Below are 18455 nucleotides of genomic sequence, written 5' to 3' on the forward strand. Positions count from 1 at the left end.
GGAACTGGAACATAGCTTCATGCTTCTGGAGGGTTTTTTCCCTCCCAAGCTACAGCACATTTTTCATAACTGCTTCATAACTGCTTTCAACTGAAAAATACTTTGTCCCTGGCTGACTCCTTTACGGATGATCCTCCTCCTCCATAAATTACAGCAGTGTAAAAGAGCTACTTGTAGTCTCATCAAGATTGCCCTGTAAATATATTCTGCATCAGTAACAGGGTGCAGCCGTGGTCCAGAGCAAAAGTTAACTTTAACCTTCCTGCTCTTGATTCCCAAATATAAAAACCAAAGCAGTTAGTGTGTATGTTTTCAGTGTTGGATCACACCTGGGAGGAGAACAGCTGTCAACAGACTTGCACCAAACAAAGCCGCAGTCTTCCTTCCAGCTCCCACCCGTAGGAAGCCATTGCTGGTGCTACTGCCGAGGTTAAAAGGCAGAGAAAGCATTCTGTCGCATGCAGCAACAGTTTATCACTTACTGGCCCAGTAGTGTTGCCCGGAGGCCAGCAAAGATTGGACATCATACTCTTAGATCAAGTCATTTCTGATTATTTTTTGTTCTGGAGGCCTAGAGTCCTCAGAATATTAAGAGTGGGTTGAAAGCAGTGAGGCAGAGAGCATAACTTCGTGCTGGCCTGACCTTTCAGTGTTAATGGAACAAGCCAGCATCTGGACTGTAAGGATTTTCAGCTGCTCAGCCAAACTTCTCTTCCCCAACCCCAGAAGTTTTGCTGCAGCACTTGGCGCAAACAGCTCAGGCTGAGCCCCTTCTGCTGAGGGCTTTTGGTATGCTTATGGTTTGAGGAACCCCTGAGCTAGGAAACTTCCTTTCCCAGCATATCAACAGGGTTTTCCAGAGCACTGCAAAAGCAAGATAATTGCTTGCCTCTGGCTCAAGCTGGAGATGACCCCAATGGTAAGGTGAGCTGCTAGCAATCATTAGGGCTTAATTTCAGGCCCAACTCCATGCTAATGCAGTTATTTGGCTTCTGGCTTTGGCCCGTGGGTGATGGCTACTAGTTCAGACATCACTGCAGTGTACTTGGTTTGGTTTGTAGATACACCCTAAGCATAACAGAGCTCGAGATAAACTGATGCAACACTCCTAGTGGTGAGGTAGAACCTGGAAATATGCAGTGGTGTCAGTGTTACCTAACCTGTATCCTACCTGAAGATGCATACCCTTAGCAGAGTAACATCCTCTCCTGTGACTGCAGTGTGTAAGTGAAGTCCTCACGCCACAGAAAACTGCTGGGTAAGCTGACAGAAATCCTCCTGCCAGACCATCTGGCTGCAGGCACCACATTGTTTTGATCCAGACCACTGTTAACAAGCTGGTAACAGAAACCCCCCTGTGGGATTGAGAGTTGAATAAGAAAAAGCGCGGTCTTGATTTAAAAAGGTCTTGATAGTGCATTAACCTGCCAAATGAGGAGGTCCCCATCCCACTGTGAACATAAACATGCTCTTAATGAGAGCACAGGAACTGTCAGGGACCAGTTTAAGTGAAAACAGCTACTTCTCCAAGCACCACCTGGTAAATCATAGGATTGCTGTTTGAGGTGATACAGGAAGCGGAGAGGAGTCCTCTGCTTGTCTGAGAATGAGTGCTGTTTCTGGTAAGGTTGCTTGTAACAGTTCAATCCACATAATTTCAGTCTTCCTGGGTGTTAATGCAGAGCCAGAAAACCTTTCTTCAGTGTGTAAAGAGGGAGGTACAAAGCTACTAGTGACCTTATCTGTTTGCCTACAGCTACTCCAGTTGTGCCCTCTCATTTTCCCAGAGACACATCTAGGCTCATGTAAGAGGTGTGCTTCCATATTATCTGACTGAGACAAATCTGTCAATACAAATTTTCTCCCTCTTCAGAGGAGAGGATGAAGTTCCTCTCTCAGGAAAAGGCAGACTATTTTTCCTGCATAATTTGACTGGAGCTGACAGTGGCCATTCCCTGGCTGTATTGCCCATTTACCAGCAAGTGGAATAGATCAAAGGCCAGTAGGGGAAACAAGAGGTTAAACATAAATCTCCTCTTCCAGAACCCGTGGAAGTCTGATGTATAATGTGCCTGGGAACATACCATATGCTTCTGGTAACTGAGCTTCTCCGAGTACGTGATGGTGTTAATGGGGCTCTTGCTTCTTCAGATACTGCTCCAAAGACCTTCAGAGACCTTCAGCACAGGCTTTGCTCCACAGCTGAAAGCAGCTGAGAGGGCTAACAAAACACATGGGGGTAGTAGGGGGGGTATTTGCTGTTCTTGTTCAAGGGTCAGCTTGGAGAGAGGAAGCATTTGTTTCTAGAAAACCTGGAGATCACAGATGTGTTCATTGTCAAAGAATGAAGGGATTAGTTCAGTCCTTTATTGTTCTCCATCCCACAAGTACAAAGGAGTGTATATGGCTTCAGGTTTGGAAGCCCTGTTTGTCCTGCCCTAGGTCAGCTCCAGAGGCAGGAGCTGCTTGAAGTGGAGCAGCATAGCTGGATCTGTAGGCTTCAGTTTGTGACCAGCAGCCTGCTTCATGTTGTGCTGGGCAGTGCTGATGGTGGGCTGATGCCATGAGCCTCCTGTTCCTAGCCTGGTATTTCTCCCTTGAAAGCGATCTGGGCTCTGTTCTGTGCGCTGCGGAGCTCTGGTTGCAGGGGAGACTGGAAAGAAATTGGAAGTGCAAATGACTGCGGTTGTGACGTGGCACCTGCAAAAACTGCTGTGACCTCAACGAGGGTCTTCATGGCCCACCAAGCTCACCGTGGCTCTCCTCCAGAAACCAGCAAGAGATTGTCACGCTCAGCTTCCCTTGGAAGCAGGGAGGGGAGGGATTATACCCTGTGTCACTGGCAGCTATATCATGCCCCTCAGAAGGTGAACGATTTGCATCTCCTTGCTGTTATTATCGGTCTTTACTTTAGCATTTTAAGTACCATTATTTCTTCCAAAATGCATTTGTATTGACCAGCAGAGACATCAGCCATCAGCAAACCTAGATATTCAAATATAATTTCTTGCATTTTGTTCCTATACTCGAAATGACACTTCCCTCTAATAGCACTCCCACAGCCTCTTTCAGAAATTATAACTGCTGTAGACTGCATGCCCCAGGAGGTGATCTCTGTAAATTGGCAGCTTTGCCTCTCTGTAAATCTTCTGCCAACTTGTGGAGTTCATGTGGTTCATCCTTTAGGCTAACAGCTTCTTTATATTTAAGAACACACACATGCTCACCCTTGGTGAGTTTCTCATCTTAACTCAGAAAAGCATTTCTTGCTGTTTCATTACCCCCTAAAAGGAAAGCTGGTGCTCCGTTTTATGCTATAGCCACTTCATTTGGGCAGCTGCTGTGTTTGAACCTGTGGTAACTTAGTGGGGAGAAGCGTTCTGGTTTGGGTCTTTGCTTGTGCTTATGCTGAGCTCCTTAGGAACAGCAGTTAGTGTAAATGACAGTTGGTGTGAGTAACTAAACTAATACACCCAGTGTTACATCCGTTAAATATGGGAAATACATTGTACTTGAACTATGCTGTGCAGTAAGCACATCTGTGTAGCTTGTCTGTGCATCCCATACCCTGTATCGTTCATCTGAAAACCTATACCAACCAAAGGGGCAAAGCTTAATGCTCTTTGTACTGTTACCATCAGTAAATACTCTTAATTAGTCACAGGCCAGTTATGCTCCTTGCTTTTAACACAATTTGTCCATGGCTATGTATTGTTCTCACTTCTTGGAGTGAGTTCTGGCAAGGCGATACTGACGGCACCACACCACGTATACCTGACGTACTTGTGGCAAAGGTAACCAGTGCTTGATTTTGCACTACTAAACATCTTGTTTCAGAAAAGGACAGCTACTTCAGGAATGAGATTTTTATAAGTTCTTCTGAAACATGATGGATTTATGGATCCACTGCAAGATTCAGTAGTGTGAATTTATGCTAAAGATAGCATCCATAACACTGATTCGAACTTCCTTGTAATTTGCTCAGCTCCTCTGGCAGATGCTTTACCCTTTGCTGTCATGTAATGGCTGCCTGGGACCAAGAGCTTCTTTAACTCTTGCCCCCAGCTGAAGTCACAGGGGCTGTGGAGAGTTCAGGCTAGAACTGAAGCCGGGTGTTGGGAGCAGCACGTGATGGAAAACGCTTGCTTTGCCAGCCCTGGGAGGCTTGGTCGCCCGGCTGCCCTGGCTACATCTCCCACCCAGGTCCTTGATCACAGCTCACTGTTCCCTTCCTCTGCCCCGGTCTGGAAGCAATCGCTGTCTCTTCCTGTTGCTGTGCTGAAGCAAGGAGGGAAATTATGTAGAAACTGAAGGAACAGCTCTAAGCACACATGGGCAGGTTCATCCTGGGTGGAAAACCTTCAAAATGGTCAGCCCTGGGGACAGGGTAGTCAGAGAACGAAGAACAAATTGTTGGTTGGAAAACGCAGCTCTTGTTCTGATCACGTAATTCTCTATGTAATTTTTATGCTGACAGATGCACAGATCGTTCTCTGACATGGTCGCTTTCACTTGCACCCTGAAGTTTGGGGTTGTTTAGGAGAGTGATTGCTTGGGATTTCTCTGCCTAGGATATGGTTGGCCACCAGGCCAAGCTAAAAGGCACTTGGTGAAGGGTTCGTCTCAGAAAGCAGGCTGGCTCAAGGCAGTAGGAACTGTTGTGAGGGGGATAAAGATGAAATGCCTGCACTACCAGTACTCAGATGATCTATTCCTCAAAGCAGTAGCCATAAATTTGTTGAAATAGGCTTGGCTCCTGTGGTCAAAGCTTCATTTATGTAGCTGGTGATCTCTGTAAAATCTCTTTTGACTTTGCTGTCACTAGGTTGGTGTTGTGGTAATCCTGCCCTGCATACCAGTAGGCAGAAAGAGAATTGGGTGCCTGTTGTGTGTGATAACACACACATAACATTTGTGTGTGATAATGTGTGATAATACATTCACGTGCTAACCAGATTGACCATCTTGCTGCATCTGCTGCTCACAACGATTGCTCTTTCAGAGATATCTCCCTGTGGTTGGTGTTGTGGTGGCAGGACCCTATAGCTCGCAGTGCTGTGGGTTCTCTTGTCTCAAGACACTAGAGGTATTTTCAGAAGGTGTCATGGGTCACGCTGAAAAGGCATTTGCTGAAATGGCATAGGGAAAAGACATGGGGAGCTATTGGATCCACAACTTCTTTAGCAGACCGACTGATGGAATAAATAAGTCATTAAAAATATGAAAAAGTTATAAACAGGACATGAACAACTCAGATGGGGGGTCACATAGTCTGTTATGCAAAGTCTTGGACCTTTCTACTACAAAATGCTTGACAGTAACCATCCTGGCAAATTTTCCTTGTAGGTTCTGCTTACATAACCCAAATTAATGTATGTATTCTAGTTCTCTGAGTGACATAAGCTTTACAAGGGGTATCTTTTGGTGTAGGTTTGTACTTCTGCCGTTGGTATAGCTGGCTAGAGATGAAATATTTTTGGTGTGCACTGAACCTCCATGACTATGCAACACAAATAAGGAAGTGTGGGCCATGTCTTATTTTGATGCAAAGGTTATCTCAGATAGGTAACAGTACAGGACTTTGTAATTATCTTTAATTAGAAACACTGATAATTATCTATTGCAAAGTGGATAATTGCAGTACTTCTAACTAAAACTGACTTGGTGACTTCTAGAATGAGAATGAGGGCTGTTCTTCCTCTGCTGTAACATGGGTTATACCTGTCACTCAAGACAAGGGGAAGTACTGATCTCGCAGCTGTGCTCAATCTATTTCCTGACAATGTGAACACTGATGGATTCAGGGAAAAATATCCCAGCACAGTCTGGTGTAATGTATCAGTGGTGCACACTGTACAGTTTTAACAGAAAACCCATGATCAAAAATTTTTCAGGGAATTGTTTTTTTTTATCCTATTGGCAGCTTTCACTTTAGGTTCAGCTGGAATGTTCTCCACTGTCTGGCAGTCTGGGCTTTGATTAAAACCACACTAAAACTGTTACCCTAAAACACAGCCTTGTAAATCACACAAATAATTCCATGCTGGAGTCTGAAGGCTCTTCTCAGAATATAGCAGTGCAGGGTGGCTTGCACTGATAGTTGGTCCTCTGTGTGTGTGATATGTCTTAGAGATGGAATCACTGTGTATTTAGGACTGGATGGAGGAGCAGTCAGCTGCAGAACGTCTCTCCTCTTATAAAACTTGTACTCTTATTCTTCATGCATGCATCTCCTCTCATGTTCTTTTATCATGCCCTATGTATTTTGTTTTCCATGTTGGGAAACCACTAGCATTTAGTCAGTGGTTTGCTCTTCCACCAGTCCTGGGGTAGCTCTTCATTTCACACATCCCCGTTGCATCTCCTGGATGCACTCTGCCCTTCCCTCTGTGTTTTCTTTTTTTTGTGACACTAAAAGAACATGGGGAAGGAGGAGGAATAGAACATGATGAAGATGTGTCACTTATCTGCCGTGCTTGAGTATGAGGTTGAAAAGTAATATCAGCAGAATGAGTAACTTAAATAGAACACAAGTCTTCATGTTGTCCTCTAAAAGAGATGCTGAGAATCCATGAGATTGAAAGGGTGTCAGAATTTTTGATCAAATTCATTCTCTTCTGTAAGTGAATGTATTGATAGTATTAAACTTTGAGAAATGCTGGATTCTTCTGAAGAAGACACTTGTGTCTTGCTCTGAAGCCTTATCCTACTCCTAATGCTACATTCAGTCTGCTAAATATAGATAATTTTCTGATATTCAGGCATGAAGAGAAGGTAATTAGTGGTGTTTGCGTACAAAGAAAGCTGATTTGTGCAGGGAAATCACAAACTCTCTCTCCCTCATTTCTGTGATGGAGAACAACTGTAAAACTGTAACATACCCTTTTTCTGCCTTTCTAAGGAGAAAGTTAGCTTCTTTAGTCAAAAATGGACTCAGAAATGTGGAAAGTTGATCCAACACAACAACTTGAGCAACTTTTAATTGAAAACGTTTAGTAGCAAATCATGTTCATGAGCAAATGAAAATCAGAATTTGAATTAGGACAATACCAAGTCATATTAGCTAAAAATAATGATCTGGTCTTCAACGTGTATTAATCATCCTAGCTTCATCAGTTGAAGAGCGTGTCAGACCCTGTTGCTGTTGTCATCAAAGCTCTCCTACAACAGGAATGTAAAAATCAACAAATCGATAAGATGGAGAAGAACCAGCAGCTGGAAATTCTGTTGCTCCTGAAAGCTCCAAAAAGTCCAGAGATATTTCCCACATGTAGCACGTCTTCAGGTGTTCAGTTGTTTTAAATTTGTAGAATTAGGCAAAACGTTTTAATACCACTCAGGAAGACACTACGGAAAGATTTTTGAGACCCTTTTTTTTTCGTTTCAGAAATATTTTTTTTGTCTCAATGTTTTAGTTTAAGAAAAAATACATCAATCAGTCTACTTCCAACAGGCCAGTTACCCCTCTTGTGAATAGCTCCGTCAGCTTTAATTAACTGGAAGTCTCTGGTTATTTGCATTTATTGGAAAATGTACTTAGTGCTCAGCTGATCTTTCCAGAAATGCTAGAGCTTGGTAAGTGTTACATGTGGATGTGAATGATCTGGTAGAACCTTCGTTGAACACTTCTGTAATGTGAATACAGGGATGGGATCCTTAGGGTCCTCACGGGGGCTGCCCATGAGGTCTCTTCCCTTCCAAGTATGATCTTTGACCCTGTGGTGCTCGTGTTCTGTCCCCAGGTCAGCGAGTCCCCCAGGGAGTCAACACAGAAGAACAAGATCTTGCTGTTTACCAGCAGGTGGCATTAATGGAGCAGTCAGATGTGCTTTGGGCATTGCTAATGAAGAAACTTGCTGCGCTGGCTTCCTGGAAAGTTAGGCTTATCGTGTCCTTTTTACTTGCCAGCTCACTCACTTAAGCTCTGCCTGGTTAGCTTTTCTGACACTTCCAAATCTTGTGCTGAATGATGGCCTTAAATTTGTATTGTTTACCACTCAGTGATTTTTTTTCTTCCTGAAGTCATACCGCCTTATTTCTCATTGGCCTGTATGACTGAAATGTTGTCAATACTAGGCTCGAATACATTACTAGGAACCAGATTATAAAAGAATAAATGGATTTGGAAAAGTCCTTTGGACGATTCCAGTAAGAATGAGAATTTGTATGCAAAGATTTGATCATTCAAAAACAAAAACCACAGTGGCTGTCAGCTGGAACAAGAGACTTCAGGTCACAAAATGAAATGAATTTCAAAATGAAGACATTAGTTTATCCAAATGGATTTTCTTTTCACATATCACAAACTACTGTTCACTTTCAGCAATGACTACTCAACAAAAACCCATCTTCCCCACCCAGTACGAAGTCCCCTGGTTGCTTAGGAGCACATTCTTCACATTTCCACCCTGATGTGCCCTCTGAGGAAATGTTCTGATTAATTCTTATGCCAGCCAGCATCTTAGTTCAAGGGTTTCTTCTGAGCAAATAAACAGAGAGATTTACAGCAAAGATCGTCAATCAAGTGTGGACTAAAGTGTCCAAGTCTCTTCCTTCACTGAGCCTTAATAAAGGATTACGTGGGAAATTATCAAGGACTAGAAAAAAATAGTATAGAGGCATATAGTTAACGTGACTGGGAAGGTGGTTAAATCCCACCCTTAGCTCTTACAAAAGCTGTAGTCGCCACACATAAAACCAAGTATTCTGTGAGGCACTTGCTGCTGTATAGCCCGTGTAAAACAGCAATACAGGGTTTTGCAATGTGGCCAGTCCTCCATGCAACTGTGGTTGCCTTTGTCCACTGAAGTCGGGGAATTTTCACTTCACCTTCAGCAGAGCTTTTTTCCCCCCTTATGCTTGCAGGAGGCATCTGAGCAAGAAAGGCACGAGTTCAAACTCAATGCTGAAGTAAGTGATAGTGCACAGAACTTGGAGTGCAAAATACAGAGATGAACTTAAGAGGACGTGGGTTAAGGAGCCAAGCCTCTTTTTGCCTCAGTAAAGTAAGGACCAGAGCCACAACCAGCTACATTGACTGGAAGTGAAATTCCCGTCTTTGGTGAGAAGCCTGGGCTCCTGGCTCCTGGCTGTGAACGCTGAGGGCTGTGAGACTGCTACACTCAGTGTGGTAGTGGTTAGGCAGTCCTGCAGGGAGAAATCCTACCTTCCCAGCTAGAACCTGCTCCAGCTCTATAAAGAAGGCAGCTCAGCTTATGAACTGGTAGCTTTGCCTCTGAAGAGGAGAAATACTTAGCACCTGCTCAAAAACAAGGCTAGGGAAGGAAAAATTAGGTAGAAGCCCCACATTATCGCGGTCTATTAAATACATGCTTTGAAAAGCTCATGCTTGAGCAGTGATGTTTACACATGGGGATCCCGTAGCCTCTAATTACGATTCTACCTATGCTGTACTTGGCAAGGAGACAGCATTTGTTCGAGGGGGCTCTTGCCAGCTGTGCTGGTGAAAGTGCTTTTCAATAAGATTCCAATTAAACGCTTTATTAATATTTATTATTCACTGGCTGCAGCTATTGGTAACATGTATTTGCCCAGGAGAGCTGAAATGAAATGCAGCAAGGTCTGGCTTGCTGGGGAGGTGGAGGAAACGATGCTTTAGTTGCTTGTTCTCTGCATGGTGGGTAAGCGCTGATGCACAAATGCAGCCTTGTGAAGCGTGGGATCCCCGTTCAGTAAATCCCTCAGCTTCGGCGTAGCTTCTGCCCGTCGGCTGTGGGTCAGGAGCCCGTCCCCCCTCGTCCTGCCAGGAGTGGGCAGTAGATCTGGCGTGGTGCTAGCCCTGCTAATGTTTCACGTAGAGCAAATACTTTCCAAGGTGAACCTGGTAGCTGAGGACACGGCGGGGAGGTGTGTTCATCTGGATCCAATAGTGTGCCATGTGAAACAGCCGACTCCTCCAAGATTAATGAAACAGCAGAGTTTTGCCTGGCCTTTGTCACACTAGTCCCCAAACATCCTAGCTCAGCTGGCAACAGCATACCAACAGAAACAGAACCACTGTACATTAGAAGAGATTAATCCAAATGCACAATTGCACTGACTGTTCAGAAGGCTGGTTTTGATAGAAATGTGCATGCACGCTGAGAGTACTTCCAGGGGACTTAAGCTAGGACGAAGCTGTGGTAGAGACTAAAAGAATTACTTCAGTTCTCTTTAGGACTGATTGTTTTCACTGTGCATCTGAGTGTTTGTGGATGATTGTCAATTCTGAACCATATTTTTCTTCCTTAGGATTTAAGAAAAGAACTTAATGAGGTGAATTGCCATCTGCAAGGTGTTCAAAACTTGTATTTTAGGGCTGAATAGGCAGCCATTTAGTGTTTAAAAAAAAATAAAGTCAGCATTTCTTGGGGACAGTTCACAATGCACCCCTTTTTTTTTTTTTATTAATCTTTGCTATGCCTCACACTGATTTTGAATGCCTTTATAAGTAAGATTCCTGGCTGAGAGTTTTGTTTCCACGGCTCCAAACCATCTTGGTGCTACAGATTAAATGAGCTCTATAGACGGTGCACATTGATATCTCTTTACTTAGTCCTGTCAGTTTTAATTGATAGGGCTTATTTGTGTGCATGCGGAAATTTTTCAAATGATTAAAAACCAGTGATATTCGTGTGCTCACTGATACTCATTTACAGGAACAAATTTGATTAATAAACATTGATTTTTTTTGCATGGATTTAAATAATTTTTAGAATGTCTGAGCACAGTTATGATGAAATGCTCTCCTGTTTAGTCTATAGTAAAATAGCATTTAACTTAGTAAAGCTTGAGAAAGTGATTCAGTTTTAAACTTCTGGGACTCAGTTCTGCTTGTGCCAGTTGAGGAGCCACCATAGAGGCAGTGCAAGTTTTGTTTATTAAACTGGCAGAGGTTGGCATCATAGGGGAAGTGAGTTAGTGGGTCAGCTGAATCTGGTTTAAATTTTGGTTCCAGTAAAATATTTTGGAACTGTCTTGGGTCAGATGGAAAATGACCAGGCAAGGCCACTTGTGGGCACTGAGGGCACATCCTGCTGTGGTCCAGGGCCGGAGGAACCCAGCCCAGCTGGGAACAAGACAGACGTCACACCGCAGGAGGACCGTGTCTTACAGGCAGACTTTTACCAGATGCTCCATCAAGTAGATTTGTACCTCTTGCCATGCACCAGGGCACGGCAGGTGAGTCCGCACTTGGCCCCTTGTCTTTATACAACATCTGAGTGGCTGGAATAGAAATGAGACCATCATTTGCCAAGATGGCACATGTTTTCATTAATATGTCATCATGCACCTTATAATAGGATAGATAGCAGCTTCTGGATTGAGTCTCACATACAGTGGGTAGGAGCAGTGAAAATTAATATTTTTTCATTATCTTGAACGGTAAACCAATCTGCCAGATAGAGTGGTGCTGAACATTGCTTGCTGTGTTTTTCTGTGGATAAACTAATTAAAAGATTATAGCTTCTGTGTTTAATAGTTGTTCAAAATATATTGGTGACGCTGCTTGCCATTCAAATTTCATCATGCTGAGAGCAGCAAAGGGAAGGCACGCTGACACGTCCTCTTCTGGATTCAGTTCGTCTCATTCACTCTCTAATCTGATCTCCCAGGATATCAGGTAAGGGCTTCTGTTCGTTAGTGAATGCCCATGTCCAGCAGTGAGCACGTTTACTTTGTGCAGGGCCCTACTGGCAGCGTCCCAGAGAGCTTGTTTGAGGTGCACAAGAGAACTGACCTCTTCATTTGTGTATAATTAAAAGAGCTTTGGCATGCTTAGTGCTAGAACTGTTTGTGTGATGTTTGATTTTGTAAATGACAAGGGTGCTGAGAAGCACCTGGTGTTAACTGCATCCCACGCTGCCCAGCTGGGATGGGAGCTGATGCTGGTGGCAAAGAGGCTGATCTCTTCTGAACCAGCACCCTGGTATCAGGGATCCTGAGGTTTGTTGTTGCTGCTAAGTGAGACTTCGATTTGACCTCATGGTGTTGCAGTTCTATCAAAAACTTGTTCTGTCCTTAAAGCAGGAGAATTAAATAGTACTTGGCATCTTCGAAGAAGAATTTTGCTTTAAATAATAGCTCAGCTGTGGTTCACAATTAGAAGTGAAGGAGTGAGCTGCATTTCTCAGATCTGCTCTCATGACTTAAGCTAGTTTCCAGTTTTAGATATTGCTATCTTTAGTGTCTTTTGAAATGTAAGAAATGAAAACATTTTGCCAAAGAATTTGAGGCAAAAAGTAAATTTGAATATTTGAATCGTCAAAAATATCTTCATGAAGCTTAGGAAAGTAGAGCACACACATGCTGTGGGTTTTCCCGTGCTTGCAGTTTGCCACCTAACCAGCTGGCCGGGTGGTGGGACTGACCTCAGGAAGGGACTGGGACACTGCAGGGACCTTGAATGCCCTCATGTGCTTCCAGTGGAGAAACTTAGACAGGTGAGCCTCGATTCCTAAAGGGCTAAAGGTGGTTAAAGTGCCAAAGGACATTGCCAGGCACGGTGACCATTTGTGGTCTTCTACTGTATAGGCTGGGAGAGGTCTTGGCCATGCTGAAATTCTTGGGAGTCTGAGTGACTTTGCTGCCAGGAATCTGCTTTGCCTTCTCGGCTGTGGGGAGTGACACCTGTCCCAATGGTTTGTGGGGTTCTAATAGTGTATACACTGATGCTGTTGGGTTCCTTTCTGCACGAACAGCCCCAGGGTCTGTTTAGCTTGCATTCCTCATTGGCCTTACAAGAAAAAGGGTTGCAGATACAGACTATCTGAAATAACTGTACAGAGAAGGAGCAGATATTTGACCGATAATCTGTCTGTTTATCATTTGCCTGCAACAGTTTTGTTATCTGTGCAGTAATAAATAGCAGCTTGAGATTCGCTCGAGTTTGAAACTTCATGCCTGAGGGAAGCTTAGGTACAGGAGCCTGCAGCAGCCACACAGGTGGGCGGCAGGGCACCAGCTGGAGCTGGGAGAGGCTCCCTTCTGCTCTTGAGGTGATGTTGCTGTGACAGAGGAGGGAGCTGCAGCTTGCAGAAACACCGGTGTGTGGAGCCCATCTGACCGGTGATGTTCACCTATTTCAGGTACTCTTAAAAACTGCTCGATAAAGTAGGTCCAAGTGGGTCCACCCACAAAACTCAGGCAGATCCTCTTAGGAATGGTGATCTTGCACAGAACATGCTTCTACAAGTGGCAGATTATGAGGATTTAATTGCAGTCCCAATGAAGATTAGCTCCAGCAGAGATTAAAGTGTGCCTGGGAAGTGTTGACATAAACTGTTTTACTTTCTGTCTCCTTGTTATTAACACTTCATCACTGAAGGCTAACTAACAGCCACATGAGGTGAAAGCATTGCGTGTTGAGTGCTATTTGTTTGCAAGAGCTGTGAAGTAAAGAGAAGTTGATATTTCATCTTAAATCTGTAAGTGTGGGTATTTAATTACACATTGCAGCCTGGCTGGCAAACAAACCATCTGTTCTGAACTGCGCTTTCTAACAAATAGCTGTAAAATATAGGAGGTCCAGTAGTTCAAAATTGTCCATCTCTTGCTGACTTTCATCAGAGAGGCGAGGCAGGAGCTCGCCACTGTTCTTCCAGTGCTGTGTTCTTTACTGCAGTGACTAATCCTCCTTCATTTTCTAAGTTTTCACCTTTTTTTTTCTTCTGCTTAAATAGAAATATAGCTTATTGGCATTAACAAGTTGGGAACAAAGATGTTAGAAGTCTGCTTTTGAAATGGATGATTAATAAATGATCTTCCCTCTCTAATTCTGCAAGAAAAGGTTTCAAATTTTCAGACTTATTTCTGCTTTATCTGGACTTTGCAGGAAGAAATTACTGTTGTCCAGCAGTTTCACTAGCTGCAGTTGTGTAACTTGCATGGGGTGGTTCGGGGACCTCTCCTAACTGAAATGTGAATCATACCAGTGACTTTGTCTATAAGGTATAGTGGTTTTCTTACTGGAATTAAATTTTATTATAGTTTCTCCATTTTCTGCTGCTTGATAATGAGCAAAATAAACACAAACTGCCCATTGGTGCCACTTTGGGCACAGCCTCTAGCTTCAAGGAGCAGTTGCTCTCTGGTTTACCCTGTGACAGCCCTATTGTTTTAAAGGGAGATTAACTGTTTGCAAACCTGCTCCATTTTTTGTTCAACAAGAATAGTATTATATATTGATTCACCAACCATGGCACATACACTTTTCTAAATGAGAAGTGGTTATATTAATAGTAATAGTATTATTTAGGCAAAATTGATAATATTTTAAGAACCGAAGACAACTGATCCTGATAAAACTATTAGTAAAATTGGATTCAGAAGAGAGGTCACACAATAAGCAACTGATACTGAAGTCTTTACTTTTATTTTTTGGTCCAGCTCTGTGTTCACTTGAGATGATTCATTCTTGCAATGAATTCCTTCCAGGAAGGATTCCCCACAATCCTCAGAATTTTTCTTTTTCTCTGTACTGTTAGAGTTCTTCTTTCTCTGTTATTACAGTCTCTTTCTGGCTGAGATTCTCTTTGATTCCTCCTGAAGGATCCTTTTGAAAAAGCAAATGCAAGAGCAAAGCTGTTTATTACTCGTGTTCACAAAGAGAATTGCTTTTGTAATTCTTTACTTTCAAAAAAAATTTAAGATAAGAAATGTGTTTTCATCATTTCAGCCAAGGAACTTGAGGGCATGTAAATGAGGTAAGAAGTAGTGCTGCTGTTGATAACAATGTGTTTTGTTTTCACACCCGGAGACTGATTTATGGAGAAGTATAGATGAGGTTTTGTGTGAAGTTTTAATACGAACTTGGAAACCACATTTGGTAAGATAATGGGCATACGACAGTATTTCCTGGGCAATTACAGAAGACACTACCTTCTCATTTATCCTGTCTGGGAATACTCTGAGGTCAGGAGGAAGTTACTCCAACAGGAGACTTCATATCAAGCACAGTATTGCAAAAGGTCTGATACTGCACTCTTCTGGGAAAACTCGGAGAGTGTCTAGTAAGGATGGAGAATATGAACGGATGAGCAAATGTCAGCTGTCTACCCCTTTTACTACACAAAGCATGTTTTCTGGGTAGTGTTTCACAAGTGGGCTTTTATACTTATGGTTTGATGCAAAATAAAGTGTGAAGAAGAGGTGACAGAATATACACAGCTCTGTAACATTGTACGTAAGACCAGGGGGGGAATTCAACAGATCTGTTGCAGACAGATCATCACTGAAGAACATGCAACGGAGGCAGACACCAAACTTAGGCTTGGGGTATTGGAAAGTGGAAGCGTACACTGACTGGGCGGAGTCAGATGTCTGATCCTGCACTGCAGACTTCTGGTTCCTGATATTATTTAGTCACTTCTCTCCGTCTGTAAGCACCTAGTTGAGCAGTAAAGGCAGGAGTGAATCAATGATGAGTGTGATCTGAGACAGCTAATGGTTAGCCGGTCTGACAGGAGATGAGAGTTGAGGAACTGGACAGCTGTCCTAACCAGATGGCCAAGAGAGGGGACAATGTCTGTCTCAGTTGTGCTGTTGTTTTACGAAGAAGGGACACCATGCTAAATGCAGCACGATGAGATAATTGTGGATGTTTGAACCAGTCCAGCTGTAGCTGAGACCAGTTTTCTGGAGTTTTTTTTCCAGCTAAAATCCTGGCAAGGTTTTGCTTACACTGGTCAAGGTGCAGGTTCCTTCCTGCCTTGTGGTACGGTGTTAATGTAGAGGCTCAGGGGTACCATGAACAGTGGGAGAAGAGCTTTCTGTGTGATGAAAACAAGGATGTGAGTGGGTGTATGCCTGTCTGGCAGTGGTATGACTGCAGCTAAAGTGGTCCTGCCAAGCTGGTATGCTTGAAACTGGCTGAGAGCTCATAAGAACCATCTGAGCATTGACGTGAGCAAGGGCTGAAGCCCTTACACGTGGGCTATGCTATTGCCAGTTTGGGTGGGCCATATAGGATATGAACATGCCTCGGATCGCATAGCAGATCAGTCATTGTCAGGGTCAAAGGCCTACCTTTTCTCCTGTTTCTGCCTTTGTCTTGATTTGTTCTTCTAAGAATTCAGAAAATGCCTCCAAGGTATGCTCCCCAGCATAGGCCATTTCCTGCAAAGAGTTTGAAGATTAGGAAAGCATTTAACTTTCTACACAAAATGCTGGAAATAACAAACTAATAAACTGAAAGATTTCAGTGTTTCAGATTGCCCACGCTCTAGACTTTGGTGCTCAGTTTAAATAAAAAGTGAGGACAGGGTTACAGCAGCTAAATATTTCCAAGATATTTGAAGAGCAGAGCCTATCACAGTTCCAGCCATGATATTAGAAGCTGTATAAAGATTTTGATGGAAACTCAAAATCCTGAACCAGTTTTAAAATCCACAGTCCAGAAGTACCACCTGTTCCACAGCTTGAATGTTCAATAAGAACAGGAGGAAGACTGTGAACAGAGACATTAATTTTCCATCTTAAGTTGGAGATTTATTGAAGATTTTCTTATGAAAAAGTTTAGGGAAGAAACACTTTGAATTTAGGGCTTTAAAATGTTCTGAGTAAGTATGAGCACCATACAGTATTTTAAAGATTTTTTTCAAATACTGTTGTTCTCTGGACGTCTGAAAGGATTTTACACAAGTCTTTCAACAAAAATTTATAGAAGCTTATGTGCGTGACATTGGAAATTGACTGCTGTTAGCTGAGTATATTTAGAAATAGGCAGATGCCTATTCTCACTTGGGGGTAAGCTGACTTACTCCCACGGAGACCAGTAATGCTACGTTACTTTATCCTAGTTACTACTATGCCTGACGTGAGTTCAAAGGACTATAAAGAAAACACCTCCATTCTCTAGTGAATTCACTAGATGTAGACACAGTTTTAATACTCCCTGTGCAGTAAGGTATTCTCGTGTAATAAAATGTGTTGCAGCCTTGAAGTTATTTTTTGTTTGCAAACTTTCTTGAGTAATATTATTTGATTCCTCCAGAGGCAATTAATATTCCCTGATGAATCTTGATTTTCATCAACTCTGATGGCAGGAATAGCAATTTCTCAGACCAAAGACCTGTAAAGCCAGAGAAGCAGCTGATCCCTGCCCTAGTACCTGAGGATGTGTGTCAACACTTCCCGTTAGAGCAATCAGTGCGTAAGTGTATGTAGATGTTATTTTTCTCACTTAATCCATAGAAACAAATAGAATCATCTTAAAATCTGCCTGAAAAACTGCATGTTTTTCTCTCACATTTGGAGTGGATGACACAGTGGGTGAATTGTTCATCTGCTTCACAGATGGAGCTCAGATGATGCCTGGTCACTCCTTCCTTGATGTAACTCATCAGATTCACTCCCTTGTTCCTCCAGCTCTGACTATAACTCTTCCCCAGTGTACAGCCAAGTGCTAAATTTAATTGTTCCATGGGGGAGGAGTAAACTTTTTTGTCTCACTGAGAGAGTTGATTTTTGCTTTTGACATCAAAAATTTTTTATATCGATAGCTATGCAAGCTATTGATATAAATAGCTGTTAGGCTCAGCATCCTTATACTGAAGCCAATGGTTATTAAATGGAGTGAGAATGAAAAAAACATAGGAGCACTGAGTTGGTAATTTGGAAAATTGGACACATGCCCAGCTATATAGGTGTCTGAGTTCGTCTAGCTCCAGTTAACCCTAGATGGCTCCTGGTTTAAAAAAAAAAAAAAAAAAGTAATCCATCTAGCTTTGCATCCACTGAAAATAAGAGGGTGACTTGTCTTTAATTTCAGAAGAAACTGCCCTCTTCTTAGACTAAAGAGTGGCACTCCACTAGAAAGCAGGCTGGTCGTAGCTTGGAGACCAAGCAGATGCTTCTGCCTGGAGGAGGGTGGTTTCTGATCTCGTCTCATCAGGTGAGAGTGCTTGCAAGGGACTGTGCAGCACTGTGTTCTGCCCATGGCTTTGCCTTTAAGGAGGTGTAAGGGGGGCTCTGGTAGCCAGAGAACATGATAACCCAGTCTAGAAATGAGCTATGGGTCATGTTATGTTAGCCACATTTCCAGTGGTTTATCAGGAGCCGGTTCAGACTCCTTTATTTGCATTTATCTGTGCTTTGCAGAGTCTTCTAATAGTTATTCCATCTTTAGAGTTCTACCTGCTTCTGCAGTAGCCTTCAATCCATCCTTAGTCTTTAAAAAATGTGAAGGATCAGTAGAGGATATTACAAGCTCATGTTTGGTTTTTTTTTCCAACATTAGCAAAATACGGACGGCTGGAGAAGATGCCTGTGTGAAATCAAGGCTGTACCAGGTGGTGGTGGACTGTATGTTTTTCCTGTTTCTCTTTTTCTTCCTTCTGCACATACCAGTTTCTCTTGGGTTCCCAGCCCCTTCCATTGCTCTTTTCATTGCCAGAGTAAGGGAGTAGGGATTGTAAATTTGGGGCAGTGCCTATACAGTGCGAAACACAGGAGAA

The 18455-nt window shown here is 42.9% G+C and overlaps 2 protein-coding genes across 2 annotated transcripts in view; one reads left to right on the forward strand and one right to left on the reverse strand.

The window, feature by feature from the left end:
- LOC308178231 (uncharacterized protein) overlaps positions 1-18455 on the forward strand; it is a 158482-nt gene that overhangs the window by 122475 nt on the left and 17552 nt on the right. The window lies entirely within an intron of this gene.
- Positions 13100-18455, reverse strand: part of PDILT (protein disulfide isomerase like, testis expressed) — a 31295-nt gene continuing 25939 nt past the window's right edge. Inside the window, exons 10-11 of the mRNA XM_080556529.1 lie at positions 16027-16116; positions 13100-14554 (exon numbers count right to left, since the gene is read on the reverse strand). Coding sequence (XP_080412655.1) covers positions 14483-14554; positions 16027-16116 — 162 coding nt within the window. The 3' untranslated portion in view covers positions 13100-14482. The remainder of the gene's footprint in view (positions 14555-16026; positions 16117-18455) is intronic.

Source organism: Anser brachyrhynchus (assembly GCF_964034855.1).
Source record: "Anser brachyrhynchus genome assembly, chromosome: 15".
NCBI lineage: Eukaryota > Metazoa > Chordata > Aves > Anseriformes > Anatidae > Anser > Anser brachyrhynchus.